This window comes from Archocentrus centrarchus, unplaced genomic scaffold (assembly GCF_007364275.1).
Source record: "Archocentrus centrarchus isolate MPI-CPG fArcCen1 unplaced genomic scaffold, fArcCen1 scaffold_27_ctg1, whole genome shotgun sequence".
Lineage (NCBI taxonomy): Eukaryota > Metazoa > Chordata > Actinopteri > Cichliformes > Cichlidae > Archocentrus > Archocentrus centrarchus.
This window is the reverse complement of record NW_022060257.1, coordinates 985,681-1,003,441: the sequence shown is the minus strand read 5'-3', so window position 1 is coordinate 1,003,441 and position 17,761 is coordinate 985,681. Positions and strand designations below refer to the sequence as shown.

At 38.7% G+C, this 17,761-nt stretch overlaps 1 protein-coding gene across 1 annotated transcript in view; it reads right to left on the bottom strand.

Moving 5' to 3' along the window:
• Positions 1-8,079, bottom strand: part of adgrd2 (adhesion G protein-coupled receptor D2) — a 78,779-nt gene extending 70,700 nt beyond the window's left edge. Inside the window, exons 1-7 of the mRNA XM_030723784.1 lie at positions 8,010-8,079; positions 7,381-7,448; positions 7,103-7,160; positions 6,727-6,951; positions 6,020-6,649; positions 2,334-2,453; positions 1,199-1,293 (exon numbers count right to left, since the gene is read on the bottom strand). Coding sequence (XP_030579644.1) covers positions 1,199-1,293; positions 2,334-2,453; positions 6,020-6,649; positions 6,727-6,951; positions 7,103-7,160; positions 7,381-7,425 — 1,173 coding nt within the window. The 5' untranslated portion in view covers positions 7,426-7,448; positions 8,010-8,079. The remainder of the gene's footprint in view (positions 1-1,198; positions 1,294-2,333; positions 2,454-6,019; positions 6,650-6,726; positions 6,952-7,102; positions 7,161-7,380; positions 7,449-8,009) is intronic.
• Positions 8,080-17,761: the final 9,682 nt, after the last annotated feature.

Here is a 17,761-nt window from a genome sequence, read left to right as displayed (position 1 = left end):
GAGTTTTAGTGTTATTAAATTTTAATAATAACTTTCTATGACATTAGTTAATTTGAGTTCATGTATTTTTCTTTATGTTGTTATTTTCATGCTTTCCCCCACCAAACTAGAGCCTTCCCATGAGTGGTAAAAGCCTAATAAAAAAAATAAGAGAAATAAAATGATCAGCAGTAAAGCACAAAGTTAGTTTCATACCAGGGCTGTCAAACTATCAGTCAGACATCACAATACTATTATCCTCACAATTACCATAAAAGAATCATAATAATATAATCACAATATCCATAGGAAGTGAAAAACGATGACTATAATGTCATCAGTCAGTGTCATCTCTGATTAGGTTTTTATGTGTTGTCTTTTTGGAGAATGAATTAAAGTACAAATGTATGAAATTGGCAGGAGACACAGTAACTATAATTGTACAAAAACATTTATTATTTATTAATATTTCATTTTTAAATGTTGCAGTTGCTGTCAGTATACACTCCTCCTGACACCCAGTTCATTGTGTTTTTGTTGGTCATGATATCAAATGAATACAAATCCTTATTTTGCAATAAAGAGTCATCTGAATTGTTTCAGAAATGATTTTTGAAGTTTGGAAGTGAATATAAGATTGTTATACAGTTTCTTGTAGCTCAAATTGTAAGATCAATATACAGTATGGATTTGTAATCACATCAGTCACTGTTGTGCTGAGCAATCAAGACAAAATCGAATCATATTCCATATGTAAACATGTAGACTATATTATAATCTCTTCATAGTCTTGAGAGCCTTACATTGTCACATGAGTTTGTCTATAGACCAAAGATTTAAGTCTCTTTTCTACCTTTGCCTAATGTTATCTCTGTTTGTTGGCAGTATCTCCAGCAAGTTGCAAACATGGCAAATTTATTGTCTTTCAATATGCTCTCAATTTGAGATTTTTCTTGTAATGAGAAAGCCTAAATAAACAGGTGGGTGCTGAATCACTTTCAAGTGAAATGAAAGGGAAGCATGGAAAAACTTCATGGAAAAACTATATCAGTCTTCAATTTTAATTATTTTTCAATGTAAAGTATGTTACCAGATTTAAACAAAAATCCTTACAGCTTACTCAGTGTTAGGTGCAGTTATTTGAAAACAGAAGACTTTTAATGTTAGTACATGCAGCATTATGCTCAGTTAGAGGGTAGAACATGTAGTAGACATCTACCTGGCTCTTGTTGGAGAGCTTCATCAGCTGGCTCATAAAAGCAGTGGGCTGAGAGCTCTGAGATTCACTCATCTGCTTCATCTTCAGGTAGCGCTCTGTGCCAAAACCAACACAACATGAGCCTGGGTGATATATAGTAATGGCAGGATGCTCTACTGCTCACAGCTTATCATTCAAGCCTGAGTCTACTGACGCCTCCGACAATATAACACTGAACTCAAAACAAAAAGGCTTGTTTAAAGCTCAGATAGTGTAATTGTGTTACAGCAGGCAAAGACTCCAGATTTTATTATTACTCATTACTAACAGTCAGTCTTGTCAGTCAGTCAACAGTCAGTAAGTCCAATAACCCTGCTTAAATTCATTTTAACCACTGATCAATTCTTTTTAGCAACACTTAGAAGAAACTTGTAAAATTCCTGCTTCCTACAGGTGCTTGAATGTAGTTACAGTAGAAGAAAATTAAACTACGTAGAACAACATTAGCATTTCCAGGATGTTTTAAAAGGGGTGGCATGAGGTAGGAGGGACAATAGAAAATCAGAATAATTGATCAGAACTAAATACAGTGTAGAAAACACTGAGCATAATATTCATGCTCATGTTCAATAAATAGTTTTTTTTCTGAATGACTAAAACACTAACTCCATGCACAAAGCCAGTCAGTCTTTATATCTCTTCTGTTAAACCATTTCACTTTAGGTGTGCAAAATGGGTGATAATTCAACATAAAAGAGGTAGATGTGAACCCGACCCTACTCTTACCCCTAAGCTTAAACACATCACTGGTGACCTGGTAGAAGGTAAGAGGTCAAATGAGTTGCATCAATATCGCATGAAATCTGTTCTACATATTCAGATCAGCACAGTGCTTTTTTGGTTTATTTTATGACACAACATTGTGACACAGCAACCACAGGATTTCACATGCATGATCTGTTGTTTGTGTTGGCAAGATTATAATAAAACACCTTTGCCTAAACCTGCAAATGTATCTAAACTTAAGTCAATGCAACTAATGGGATTTCAACAACTGCCTCTTTTCTTTTCTACTTGATGTAAGCTTTGATTTTAAGGAATATCATCTCACTTTACTTGCAGACTCATGATTTTGTGGACAGTGTGTGAGGCTCACCTCTGCTGCTCCTGCAGATGAAAGGCAGGCGATCGTAGCAGTCTGTCAGGCCCAGCAGTGGAAGTTGATCTGACCAGCCCTGCAATGTCCTGCAGCCCTCCAGCGCCATCTGCTGGTGCACTGGTGTGAACATGTACAAATGGTCACAGTCTCACACACACAGTGTGGGCACACAAAAAGACATGAGTTAGCCTGAGAAAATACCTAAAGCTTTAACAGGTGATAAGCAATGGATAAGGTAAATATGACATGTAATTCAGAAGTATGTTTTCAGCTTAAAGAGGAAAAATAGGGAATGATTATTTTTAAAAGAATCAAATTACATCTCAATAGTATGAAAAAAAAAAAAAAAACTAACAAAAAAACAGCTGAAGCCTTTCTTGGTGCCAGTATATTAACAAAAAAGCTGCTGCACAAGTCTTGTAAGAGGAAATATGGGGGAGATACTACTTAGTACTCCTCAGAGCTCTGTTCTTTCCCAAGCTGCCCCCACGCTGATGGAGTTGTGGGAATCCCCCTCCAGTCATCCATCCCTCCCTGCGCTCTCTTTCATTCTTCTATGCTGGTACTAGAAACATCTGTATCTCGGTCTTTATCTGCTACAATTACAAAAATATGCTACACAATGTGACAGTGCCATGTACAGTAGTCAATACTGTGGTTTTTCTGTGATGCTTTGTGTAAGATGATATCAATTAGTCTTAAAGATGTTCTTTTTGCATAAATGTATATACAGTATAGTTAGAATCAGTTCCTCCATAGTTTGAATAAATGGTTGTAATTATTTGTCAGTTTAATTTTACTGATGTTCATACATAAATTCAGCTATTTCATCTGTTTACCTGTTGTTTTACCCAAGTTTTTTTTTTTTTTTTTACTTTTTAAAAAAACAAAAAACATTATTTCAGCTCCTTAAAAGTTTTATCCATTTGTTAGAATCACTTATGCAATTCATTTTCAGTTATTCCTAAGTTACTATTAGTTAGCTAATTAAACTGTTTATTTGATCCTTTAAGCAAAGCAATCAGAGCCTGGTTCTGCTGGAGTCTGAACCAGGTGTGATAGCCTTCTCATGAAAAGAGAGCTCTTCCTTTTCACTGCTTCCAACTGCCTGCTCTGATTGTTGGGGTTTTCTGTCTAATATTGTTGGGTCTTTACCTTACAAAATAAAGTATCTTGAGTTGACTGTTTTGAATTGGTGCTAGGTAGATAAAAGTAAATTTCAGTGAGTTCAGTTATATCATATTTCTTGATTACCTTTAGCTATTTGTAACCATTGGAAATAGATTTTATTTTTTTTAATTTCCTTTTAACTTTTCCAACTGTCTATTAAAAGGCATACATTACTTTTAGTTGTGTTCATTCTTAACCTTGGGATTATTATAGTTATAACAATATAACGTGCCACGAGGCAACAAATCACACTGTGGTGATTTGGCGCTATATGAATAAAATTAATTTAACTGAACCATTAATCCATGATTTCCCCATCTGATACGATCTTAATTATTTAAAGTATTTATCACTTTTAGCTGTTTGTTAGTTTTAGCAGTTTTTTTAATGAACTATAATATTTCAGCATTTTAATTGAATATCTGTTGCTAAAAAAAATCTTCAATTATATGAAATATTTATCACTAGATAGCTTTTATGTTTTACCAGTTAGTTTTAGCTATTTGAGATGTGATATATTATACTTTTCTATTTCATCTTTTTATCTGTTACTGTTAGGTATTATTTGGGAGGTTTGAATTATTACTTTTAGGTATTTCGACTATTTACTAACATTTAAAAACTTGCTACTTTTAGCTAGACTCATTCCATTTAAACTCTGTTTAATTGTTTAGACTTTTTTTGCAAGCTTGTTAAGTTATTTATTTATTGTTATTTATTTGACATTAATCCTAAACTTAATATGTGTATATTTTTAAATAAGCTACTCAACTTTACAGTCTTTCCAGTGTACCCTCTAAGGCCTCTAGAAGGGACCCTTTGGTAGCAAGGACCCTTAGGGAGCTCATGGCCTGAACGGTAGAGCTTGACCGTTGTATTTCCATTATAAACTTAAATTTATAACAAAAGATAAATAAATTTGTTTTTGGTCAATTATTTCTTTGTTGACAATAAATCTGTTGGAAGACCTGTTTTTTCACCATTAAATGTTGCCACATTTGTAAGGAAAATGCATTTGTGGGTTGAGCAGCAGAGTTGAGTATGTGGGTTGTGCCCATGAAAAACCTGCCAAATCTTCTCTACCAATGCCAAACAACTTATTCTGCTATTGACTCTTGTTCTCAGCTTCTGGTACCTCAGGTGCTGACAATCAGTCATCATTGGAGGCAATCTCAATGCAGAGAGTTCTTGAGATGAGATTCTGCAACCAATGGCAATCCCATATCTCCACAGTCTGTCTATCCTCCAACACTTGCCCCACAGAGCGGGATTTATCAGAGACTACCTCCAGAATTTGGGAGTGGAGAGGATGGAATGACCTTCCTGCAGTCCTGACTGCAACCCCACTGAATGCTTGAACATGCTGTTTGTGCCAGAGTGACTAACAGATTCACCTTGGCTGACTTATAACAAATGCTGGTTTGAAAAATGGGATGCCATTCCACAGCAGTGTGTGACCAAGCTGGTGACCAGCATAAAGAGGAGTCGCCAGGCTGTTGTGGCTGTGTTTGGTTATTCCGAATGCTACTGAGGCTCCTGTTTGAATAAATAGTTAAAACGAATAAATAGTTAAATTGCCAATATGTCTTGTTCCTGTCAGACTTGAATCATCCAATCAAATAAATGACACCAAACAAAAGTCAATGGCAGAATAAGCTGTTTGACATTTCTTGGCAAAATTTTTATGGGCACAACCCACATACCAAACTCTGCTGCTCAACCCACAAATGCAATTGCATGGCACTATTTCTGGGGAAATAAACAGGCTTTCAAATGTATTGTATTGCCAAGCAGCATTGCTACAACAAAGAAAGCAAATAAAAATCCCCTGACTTCTTTTGCTAAGTTTACATAGTATCTAATATGATCACTGGTGACATAATCAAGTAAGCAAAAACTAGTATTTATAATTTTAAACCTCATGTGTTGTGGATAGACACTGTTTCCTCCAAAAGACAACATAATAATATTTGGAAAGTTTAACATGTAGAGTTTGACTGATGTCATACATGTGTTGAATAATATCCATATGTGAGATGTCTTTACTGGTGCTTGTCCAACAAAGGCTGTAAAAGGACTGAAGACGCTAGACTGATTCTGTGTCATCTTTCCCAGTGAGCCAGTCTGTTTGACCTTTACTCATTATACTGAGGAGCACAGAGTACACTTTAGAGTCAGATTGCAGAATAGCTGTAGGGCACGATGTGTATGAGGAAACAGAACATGATGGGAAATGTGAAAATTTAAACTACAAACCTAGCAAACTCTAGCAAATCAAGAGATCAGCTGTAGTTATCTACCTTCAAAGCTCTGCTTTCAGGAAGAGTTCATGCTTTTTCTCCTTCATAAAATAAGTCAACAAACAACATGACAAGGCCAAACAATTCAGTGCCTTTCCTGCCAAGCGGTACCCCAAGACACAATAACTTATTTAGAGAGAATTGTACAGACAGACTATAGGTTCATCCTACAAATTGAACCAAATGTTTTTGAATGAGAGAATTTCATCTTACCTGGGCAAAACAGAATGGCCTGCACCTCTTTGACCACAGGGTGGATACTGAGGAGCTCAAGATTCCAAGTGAAAAGTAATTCCTGAGTGACTGGTGAACATTCATTTAGGAAATGGACATGTTGTGCTTCCAAAGACATGTTCCAAACATTTAGGTCAGTGATATTTCCAAAAAAGGGCTCTGTGAAATTCCCACCAAAAGAGTCTTGGTCCTGACCCAGGATCAGAATCCCATCACCATAGATATCCCTAGAAGTATCTGTGCCTGATCCTGTGTCTTTCCTCTCTCCATCCACGTAGATAGCCCAGTGGCCACCATTGCGATGCCACGTGACACAGATGTGATGCCACGCGCCATCATTTGGGAAGGATGCCTTATACGGTAGGTGCTTCCCATGGATAATGAGCGCCAGCAGAATGCGACCCTGCATGTCTGCTTGGCCTCGCAGCTGGAACTCATTGGTAAAGACAGGTGCAGCATAGGAAAATATGGTAGACACCTCATTCCACCGTAGATCCCACTGAACTCGAACACAAACTGTGATAGATGACAGGGCTGGGAAGGACTTGTTGACACGAGCAAAGCCTTCACGGGACTCCTTTGGAAACTTTAGAGCTGAGAACTGCAAATCTAAGGAGAGAAGAAGAAGGTGTTTTATTAAAAAGAATATGGAAAAAAAAGTAGCTAGTAGCAATGTTTTCACTCACACTGCCTGGAGAGAGTCACATGTTCAGAGGCTTCTCTGCTGGGATCCCTGACCCAGACTGGTGAGTGGAGTCCAGTCTGCTGAAGCAGCTGCAAAGCTTCTTTTTGGTCTGGGGTGATGAGAGAGCTGAACTGCCCTCTGCAGAAGCTTTTGGCCCTAGAGAAGGACAGCGAGTCATTGACCAGCTGGAAAGCCCAGTGTGGTGTTAGATGTACCAGTCTTTCTCCTAGAAAGTCAGACATACATATGATGACATTATAAATGAAACTAATTATTAAACATAATGAAAGACAGAAATAATTTTTTCGAGCCTTGAGTGGAGACGCCAGAACTATGAATTGAAATGACTAATGACTAAAAGTGATTAACAGTCTCACCAAGTGAGCCCTCTACTCTTTCTGGCCCAGCATTTGTTGGCTCACAGTCACATATCACCTACAGGAGAAAGAAAGACCAATTTACTTGATTTTTACCTGCAAAATGAAAAATGATCTTTAATGACCAATAATTTGGAATTCTAGGTTTTTAAACTGCTTTTTTATATAAAGGTTACACAAATAATAATAATAATTAAAAAAAAAAAAAAATCACATACAATAGTTTGTATCATGTTAACTCATTATATTATGTAATAAAAAAATGAGAAGGTTATTACCTCAAACAGGAAGAGTATGAGTCCAGTAAGCAGGGTTCCAGTCATCTCTAAGCCAGTGTAGTGTCCTGCTGTAATAAACCATTCAGGTCACCAATAGAATTATAGCTCTACTAAATCTACATATACTTAACTGATTTTGAGTATTTAAGCCATAAATATTTCAAATGTTGCTGTTGCTTGTTGTTGAGTATAACAACAAGAACAACAACAATAATAATAATAATAATTGTTGTTATTATTATTATTCACAAAATAAAGATACAATATCAAGTATAACAATACAAATGACAGAATGCCTAAATGTAAAAAAAAAAAAAAAAAACTACATTAACTTATACTTGAAAATTAATCTATTAAAAGAACTAGTCCTAAAATGCTCTATAATTGTCATGCAATATGGACAATACATTGTCAGAATTGCATGACAATGATGGCCGAAAGCATTTTACTGCGTCACTCTTCAACAGCTGGTTTTCAAATATTCAGCGGTGTTTTTTTCCCACTTCATGCTTGTTCTCGTGCCAGATGTTAAATCGCTTCTTTAACTAACATAAAATCAAAATAATATTGGAACAAGATCCGCCTATATGGGACAGTGGAACCTAAATGAAGACTAGTATCGCTAGCACCTCAACGATAGCGTCCACCATATCCTGCAGTGCAGTCTGATCTTCTGACTGGGAGAGAGCCGTTGATCCCAGTGCATCTGACCAACAATCTCAGTCTCTCCTGCCTCCTCTTCCCTCCAGACTCAACGCTCCTCCCTCCCTTTCTCCCTGCCACCCTAAAGCCATTAGGCTTTGTCATGCAAATAGAGTCATTTTTTAAAAGAACCTTACTTACGCAAGCAGTGTCAAGCATTTGCCAGAGAGAGTTCATCAACAGCAGCAAGGTGGCAAACATTTTTACTACACAGGCCTTATTGATGTCTTCTATAGATCTTTTTAATGTTAACTGTTTCATTGCTGTACTTCATAGTTATTAAAAGATTACTACTACTCATGTAATCAAACCTCAAACTTTGTCATTCTACATAGATTTCATCAGGTGGCTTTGTGCATCATGTGCTTGGTAAGCTTTTGCAAGCCCCTCCCCAGTACCTCAGATTCACAATACACTTCCTGCATCAGACAGGCAGCTTCTGTTCATAATTTTGTCCAGTGGCAATGTACTGACTACCTTCTATGTGACAACAGCAATAAGAAGGAGCAAGCGACACAAACAGCATCTGGCAGGTTTTAAGCAAACCACTAGTTAACCTGGCATTTATAGCATTTTTCTGGGCTTATTGACCACTCAAAGCACTTTAAACTGCAAGCCACATTTAACCATACATTCACATACAGTACACTTTAAGCACTTCATCTACCTCACATCCATGGGAAATTTATAATCACAATTAAGTGTGGGGGGCAGCCAGAGTACCCAGAAGACATCCACAAAAGTGCAAGGAGAACATGTAAACTCCACACAGAAAGGCCCCAGCTCAGTTTCAAACCAGAAACCTTCTTGCTGTGAGGCAGCAGTGCTAACTACTGCCCCCACTATGCTTCCCAAAATTAGCTTAGTTATTTCTCTTGTACATACAAAGTGTACATAGACTTTGAGAAATATTAACAGGAGACTCTTGAGGGACCACAATGTCCCTGGAAGGTGATGCTTATATAACAAATAGTTTAAACCATTAACTAACAACAATAACAAAAATAGCAGTTATATTCTAACTTATACAAACTTCACTCTAACTTGGGATCACAGGACTACAGCTACAAGTTCAGAGACCAGTCAGGAAGTTTGCTTGATGGAAATGACATAGTGGTTGATCACTTTGCAACAGATAGTCTGGCTCACAACTGTAAAATTATTCTTAATTTCAGTTTGACTCACTTTTGTTTCAAATCTGGCCTCTCATGCAGCTGCTTAGATTCTTAGTCACTGATTTATTTGCAGACATTGTTTGATGTAGAACTGCATCAACATTAACATACATAGTTGATAGAAACAGACTATCTCACTGATTATCTTGCCTAAAGTGGCTTTATATGCACCTGTCTAGACAAACGCAGAGAGACACTGATGTCCTTGAATGTAAGCCTATTGGATCAACCCCTGAACATTCCTTATGCCCAGTATCCAGTTTCCACAGTAAGACTGGCCATTAGTATTCCACCTAGGTACACACTCACAGTGTGAAAAACTGGACAAGAGCTTGCAGGAACAAAGTCTCCTCCTGAACATCACTCTCTGTCATGTTCTTCTTTCCTGTCACCTACCAAACTGAACAAAAGCACAATCACATCAAGGTTTTTAACATTGGTCAAAAACCAAGCACTTAAAATAATGTTAAAAAAAAAAATTGGTAGTGATCCACAAATTTAGAAAGAAGAAGATTTTTTTTTTTAATTAAGGTTTAATTGGCTCAGTTTAAATGAAGTATGCCTTCCCTATACGCATGCAAATACCTTGATTTTACATAGTTTTGAGAAACTCCAGATTTCTGCATGCAACAAAAAATTTTGAGCTTAAGGGAAGTTTGCTGGTTGTGGTTGTGTCATTTCAAAGTTATATTTTAATAAAACTAAGCAGGTTTTAATTTTTCTAGAAAGTCCCCATCGATAACCCAACAGACCTCACTGAAGTGCTGTGAAAATACTTTCAATTAAAGAAATGTTCACAATGACAACTTGTTATATGTAATGATTCATTTTGCCCTTGAACCAATGCCAGTACCATAGGTACTGATGAACCCCCATACCATCAGAGATGCAGGCTTTTTACGTGAGCATTGATAACAAGTAGCAGGATGCAGTGTCCATGTTTTCAAAAAATAACTTCAAATTTAATTTAATTTGACAACAGAATAGTTTTCCAGTTTTCCTTATTTTATGTTAAATGAGCTTTGGCCCAGAGACAATGGCAGCTTTTCTGAATCATGTTCACACATGGCTTCATCTTTGTATGAAAAAGCTTTAAGCTTTATTTGTGGATGTCATGGCAAATTGTGTTCACAGACAGCAATTTCTGGAAGTGCTCCTGAGCCCATGCAGTAATTTTCGTGACAGAATCATGCCTGTTTTTAATGCAGTGCTGCCTGAGAACCTGAAGATCACAGGCATCCAGTATTGAGTTTCAGTCTTGTCCCTTGTACATAGAGATTTCTCTAAATTCTTTTAATGATATTATGTACTGTAGATGATGAGATATTCACAGTCAATGGCAGATGTTTATTTTAGTCATTTCTTTTTTTGGTTAACCTCTGCCTATCTTTACTTCTGAGAAACTCTGCCTCTTAACGATGCTCTCTTTAATTAACCTAATTAGTTGCAAAATCTGCTGTTTTAGTGCCACCTACTTTTCCAGCCTTTTGTAGCCATCCATACCATCTTTTCTGCCATCGAATTCAAAATCAGCTAATTTTTTTAATGAAATAGTAAAATGTCTCAGTTTAAACATGTTAAAACATTTGTTTTTGATATTTTATTGTGAATAATAGAAGTGTTTATGGGATTTGCAAATCATCAAATTTCGTTTTTATTACATTTTATACAGAGTCCCAACATTTTTTGGAATTGGTGTTGGTTGGGTTGGGTTGGGTTTGGAATTGGTAGGAAACCATTTTCACAAAGCTTAGATGATGATTATTTTTTCATTATTATTTTTTGGATACGATGGTCTCTGTGTCAGATTATTGTAGACTGTACATTACTCTCCCAACCAATCAAATCTCGTCTAATCATTCATTACTTGCATGCGGTGTCAACAAGAATGTTAAAAAACACTGTTGTCTGTAGTTGACTGATGTACTGCATAGGCTTAAACATTTAGCCGTGCCTGTCATCCAATTTGGTTCCAACACTCAGTTTTTTTCTTGCTGTCGTCTGAGACTGGCTCCATTACTTTCCTCATTCCTGGTTATTATTCATGTGGCCACAAGAGGCCACTTGACAGGAAAATGTACACCTGGCCTGTTTCAAGCATTTTGAACAAATGACCAGTGTTTAAAAACAAAATCCTTGCAAGAGTGGAATGCTGAGTTCAAGGGGAGATTCTGGGTTCTGTTAGAAATAAAACAGTATATTAGTACAATAACGCTTTTTTTCTTTTTAACAAGAACTGTGGTTCCAGTCTCTAAAGGCTGCAGCTTGAGTAGGTCTAAAATATAGAATGCAAACCCAAGGGTGTGTTTTTCAGAGACACTGATAGATAAACACAGTGCTGTGATGAATTATAGAGATTCCTTTTCACTAGGTAAACATAGTGAACGTTAACCTCCTCAGGTCAAACGAGCTCCATTTAAACTAAGAAATATGAAATATGTTCACAATTTATTGATAATGTTATTACATTTTTAGTGGTTCTTTATTGTGTCAAGATTCAGAAACATCTCAAATTAAGAATTTCCTAAATCCATAATACTGATGGATTATTGAATTCTGTAGTAACAAGATATAAAATAGAAAGGCCCACGTTGTGGTTTTAATCATGTTGAAAAAAATTCCTTACCACCAAGATGATTTGAGACCATGTTACTCTGAACAGTACAATCATTCAACTCAATGTGACTGCAAACAATGGACCTGCAAACCAGATTCCCCACTGGTGAGTCACTGCAGTAAAACCCATTAGTGGGTAATATATAAAACCTAACCACCACACTGAAAGTGTTAGTCTGGTCTCTAGACAGTGATAGGCTGAAATGTCATTGTAGAAGGTCCAGACAGTGCCTATTACTGTCAATCTTTGGCACTGAATATAAAATTAATGTCACTCCAAACAAAACTATTCGGGCTTGATAAAAAAAGTTAAAACTTTATTTTACATTGAAAAGCAGATGCATGCCAGCTTAAATCAAGCTCAGTCATTGGTCATTTGAAGGCTTTCTTTGGAAAGAAGCAATGTCAAAAGCCAATGAAATAAATGTAAACCTTTGGGAAAGTGCTATGCCTGTTCTTCTTTATTTAGACTTCTTCTTTATTAGACTTCTTTATTTAAAATTGTGATTGCTGATAGTGCAGCTGATCTGCTTTGTGATTTGACATAGAGAACAACTAATTTACATACTGTAATTACTTAATGTGTGTATTCATTATTAGCATTGGTTATTGGTAAGAGGCTAAAACATAATTAGCATGATGTGATATTTACTGTTAAACACTGAGACTTTGTTTGCATTAGGCATGCAGGTACTATACAAGTCAAGGGCTTAATTCTGAAAGTATGGTGGATAGTTTTATTTCTTCTGTCATAATTTAGGTAGGTTTATTTTGATGTGTTATATTAATAAAGATAAGTAACACATGGAATAGATGCTGCAAGTGCAGGTGCAGTATCACATCTGCAGGGATTTGTGAACCAGTATGTACAGTATGTACTGTCACATAGCATTTCAAACACAGGATCAAAGTAAAAAACTCAAATATATTTAAGCGCTCTAAAGTCATCTGGATCTGTACACAAAATTCAGTGTGAGCCTTTGTCACTTGTTAACCCTTACTTTTATTGTTTGCAAAATGCAAACTGCATCTTTTTAGAAATATGCAGGCAACATGTTCACTAGAGCCAACATTATTTAGTGCTATTAAAGACAAGAACTGCAACACGGTTGAGCATACCTGCTTGTAGGTAGATAAAATCCCAACATTTTCTTTCATTAGCAGATTAATTAGTAGTGGTATTTATGGCCACAGATATATAAAATCAAGCAGCTAGGCATGCAGACTGCTTCTGCAAACATTTGTGAAAGAATGAGTCACTATCAGGAACTCCAGCGTGGTACCATGATAGGATGCCACCTGTGCAACAAGTCCAGTTGTGAAATTTCCTTAGTCATCATCTACAGTCATGTGTTAGTGGTATTATAACAAAGTAGAAATAAATGGGAACAACAGCAACTCAGCCATGAAGTGGTAGGCCATATAAACTTGGTCAGCAATTGCAGTTATTCATTTTAAAATTATTGCCCTACACAATCGCATGTAAAGAGACACAAAATTTAATCAATTGATTTTTATTGATGGACACAAACTTCCATTACATTGTACACTTGCACAAATGACAGCCATGAGTTTTGACAGGTATATATGAAATAATCATAGATTTTATCTCCTGATTCCTACCCCCATCCACCTTAGGAGGTTGATAGGGAACAGGTCACATGGCATTCACCAAAGGAACTATAGACCAGTATTTTTTACAATTACTGGTGTGGGGTTGTTTTCAGGAGTTGGACTCGGCCCCTTAGTTCCAGTGAAAGGAACTCCTAATGTTTCAGCATACCAAGGTTTTTTGGAATATTTCATGCTCCCAACTTTGTGGAAACAGTTTGGGGATGGCCCCTTCCTGTTCCAACATGACTGCACAGCATTGCACAAAGCAAGGTCCATAAAGACATGGATGACCAAGTTCAGTGTGAAAGAACTTGACTGGCCTGCACAGACTCCTTACCTCAACTGAACAGAACACTTTTGGGATGAATTAGAGTGGAGATTGTGAGCCCATATGCCCCATGTGGGCTGATCTGAGTAGAAACTGCTGATCTACTGGGATTTTCCCACAAAACCATCCTATTCTTAATCCACAGGGTTTAATAAGATGTCAGCCCACTGATTGCAGCTGTAACAACTTTAAATCTTCTGGACAGGCTTTCCACAAGGTTTAGGAGTGCGTTTATGGGAATTTTTGACCATTCTTCCAAAAGTGCATTTGTGAAATCAGGCCTGGCCTGCAGTCTCCACTGTAATTGATCCCAAAGGTGTTCTGTTGGATTGCGGTCAGGACTCTGTGCAGGCCAGCCAAATTTTTCCACACCAAACTCACTCTTCCATGTCTTTATGGACCTTGCTTTGTGCATTGGTGTACAGTCATGTTGGTACAGGAAGGGGACATCCCCTGAGGCATTGTCGGGGTTGGATGCAGTGTGTTAGGCAGTGGCCAAGGGTGGAGGCCCTGGCGGACCAATCCCTGGCTATCAAAGTTGGCTACTGGGACATGGAATATCACCTCTCTGGTGGTGAAGGAGCTTGAGCTACTGTGTGATATTGATAGATGTCAGCTAGATATAATCAGGCTGACCTCAACGCATCACCTGGACACCTCTCCAGTCCTCTCCAGCTATATGTTCTGGGAATTTGGGTGAAAAGAGGAGCTGAGCTGTTAGCTGCTCACGACCTGGTGGTAAGTTGGATCTTGTGACAGGGGAGGATGCTGGACAGACCCGATGTACCTAAACGTTTAGTGAGGGTGCACTGGGATCTCCTGGCAGAGCTCCCAATCACAGCTGAGGACACTGAGTCTGAATAGACCATGTTCCACACCTCCATTGTTGAAGCTGCTGTGGCTGCAAGATGGTTGGTGCCTGTTGTGGTGGTAATGAGAACCAGAAGATGGACACCAGAGGTGAAGGGAGCCATCAAGCTGAAGGAGTCCTATCGGCTTGGTTAGCTTGTGGGATTTTGGATGCAGCTGATGGGTACCTGCAGGCCAAGTGAAATGTGGCTTGCGCGATGGCTGAATCAAAAACTCAGGTGTGGGAGGAGTTCAGTGAGGCCACGGAAGAAGATATTTGAACTGCCTCAAAGCAATTCTGGCAAATTTTCAGGCATTTGGCGCACTACTCACATAGTGTATAATGCGGGTGGGGCACTGCTGACTTCAACTGAGGATATATTTGGGCAGTGGAAGGAATACTCTGAGGACCTCCTTAATCCCACTGACATGCCTTCTGTAGAGGAAGAGTCTGGAGATGAGGGGCTTGCAGCCCATCACTGGGGGTGAGGTCACTAAGGTACTGTAGTTAAACAAAGCTGGCAATAAGGCCTCTGGGATAGATAACATTCGCCCTGAGTTTGTGAAGGCTTTGGATATTGTAGGGCTGTCTTGGTTGACATGACAACTTCAACTATCGGGGGATTACATTCCTTAGCCTTCCTCCCTGGGAAGGTCTATGCCAGGGTGCTGGATAGGAGAGTTCATCCATTAGTCAAACCTCGGATGCAAGAGAAACAATGCGATTTTGATCCTGGTTGTGGAACACTGGACCAGCTTTTTATCTTCTCAAGGATATTTGAGTGTGGATGGGAATTTACTACATGTGAGTGAGTGTGGGGTGTCTGGTACATTGTTACGAGCTGTCTAGTCCCTGTACAACCACAGTGAGAGCTTGGTCTGCATTCCCAGCAAAAAGTCAGACTCGTTTCTGGTGGGTGTTGGACTCCACCAGAGCTGTCATTTGTCATTGATTTAGTTCATAATTTTTTCTGCAAAGAATTTTTAGGTGCAGCCAGGTGTCAGAAGTCTTCTGCCTCAGAATTGAATCTCTGCTTTTTGTGAATGGTGTGGTTTTGTTGGCTCCATCAGATGGTGGCCTCCAGCTCACACTTGCCAAGCGTGAAGTGGTGAGAATTAGCACCTCCAACTTCAGCTGGAAAAGGGTGAAATACCCACTCCAGGTCAGGGATGAGTTGCTGCCTCAAGTAGAGGAATTTAAGTTTCTCAGGGTCTTGTTCATGGGTGAAGGAAAAAGGGAGCAGGAGACTGACAGATGGAATGAAGCTGCTTTTGCAGTGATGTGAATGCTGTACTGGTCTGTTGTAGTAAACAGAGAGCTGGGAATATAATTAAAACTGTCAATTTACTGGTTACATCCCTACCCTCACCTATGGTCATAAGCTTTGGGTAGTAACTGAAAGAACAAGACTGTGGATACAAGAGGCTGAAATGAGCTTCCTCCAAAGGGTGGCTGGCCTCTTGCTTAGAGATAGGCTGAAGAGTGGAGTTATTTGAGAGGGGATCAGAGTAGACGTGCTTCTCCTCGACACCAAAAGGAGCCAGTTGAGGTGGTTTGGGCATCTGACTAGGATGCTTCCTGGGCCTCTCTTGGGTGAGATATTCTGGGCGTGTTTAACGGGCCTAGGAATGCCTCGGTGTTCCCCCAGGAGGTGGCTGGGGAGAAGCGGGTCAGGGTTTCTCTGCTAGGCTGCTGCCCCTGTGACCCAGCCATGGATAGGCGGAAGAAAATGTATGAATGGTAAATGGACTAGTTCTTATATAGGGCTACTCAAAGCGCTTACACAACATGTTTGCATTCACCTGTGCGTAACTAAGCTAAGTGCTTACTGTCTAAAATTCACACACATTCACACTCACGTTGGAGAGAAACTTGGGGTTCAGTATCTTGCCCAAGGATGCTCTGGCATGCAGCGCAGAGTAGCCAGGAATCGAACCGGCAACCTTTTGATTAGTAGGTGACCTGCTCTAGCTCCTGAGCCATAGCCAACCCGATGGATGAGGTTGTTCACAAATCTACATGTGCAGTATGCTGTAGCATTCCATTCTTTGAAAGAAATAATATAAAGTGTTAATATACATTTTCCAGTGCTAAGGCAGCTGATAAGAATGCAGGTGATAGTACTTCCATTTGCTTTGCTGTGTTTTCCTGCAGATGATTAAGATGTAGCACAACTAAGCTAGGACTGGAAACCTACACCATCATCTAATCTTTGTAGCGCTCCATTTAAAAATATACTGGACAATCTGTCAGTATATAAAGCTTTGTCTTGTTTTAACCAACAGTTCACATCGGAGCACTATAAATACAAAAACAGAACGTCAGAACCTGAAGTCTGTCAGGGCAGAGAAGGAGGGATAAATTTCAAATCTTCACATCTCCTTTTTGCAGATGATGTGATTCTGTTGGCTTGATCAGGTGGTAACCTCCAGCTCAGACTGGAGTGGTTTGCAGCCAACTGTGAAGCGGTGGGAATGAGAATTATCACCTCCAAGTTGGTCAGCCATAACTTCCATTTCCGGTAAAGGCATAGGCGTAACTGATCTCTGTCCGAGTGATGAACATAAATGGACTAGTTCTTATATGGCGCTTTTCTACTCAGTATGAGCACTCAAAGCGCTTATAGTCATGGAGAGTTATATAAATACCTATACCTAAATCCCGTGATATAGCGAAAACTCAGCGATACAGAATTAGATTTTCTTTTTTAAAAAATCACCTATACAGTGAAGCTGCAATAAGTGAACCGTGATATAGCGAGGGACTATTGTACATCTCTCTGATGGCCTGGAAATGTTTCAGCGTTCCCCCGGATGAGCTGGAGGAGGCGGCTGGGGAATGGGAGGTCTGGCTTCTTTGCTTAAGCTGCTGTTCCCATGACCCAGCCCCAGATAAGTGGCAGAAAATGGATGGATGATGGTGCAGAGCATTTTCTAAGACATCAGTCTTGTATCTCCCATTGGTGTTTACCTGGGCTCAATACCTGCTGCCAATAAAAGTATATGATTTACATAATTTTCAGTGAGCTCTGAGTCATTGTTATTTTGGGAGAGACCATTCCCATCAAGATGTTTTATTACAGTGTAAAGGTGATCA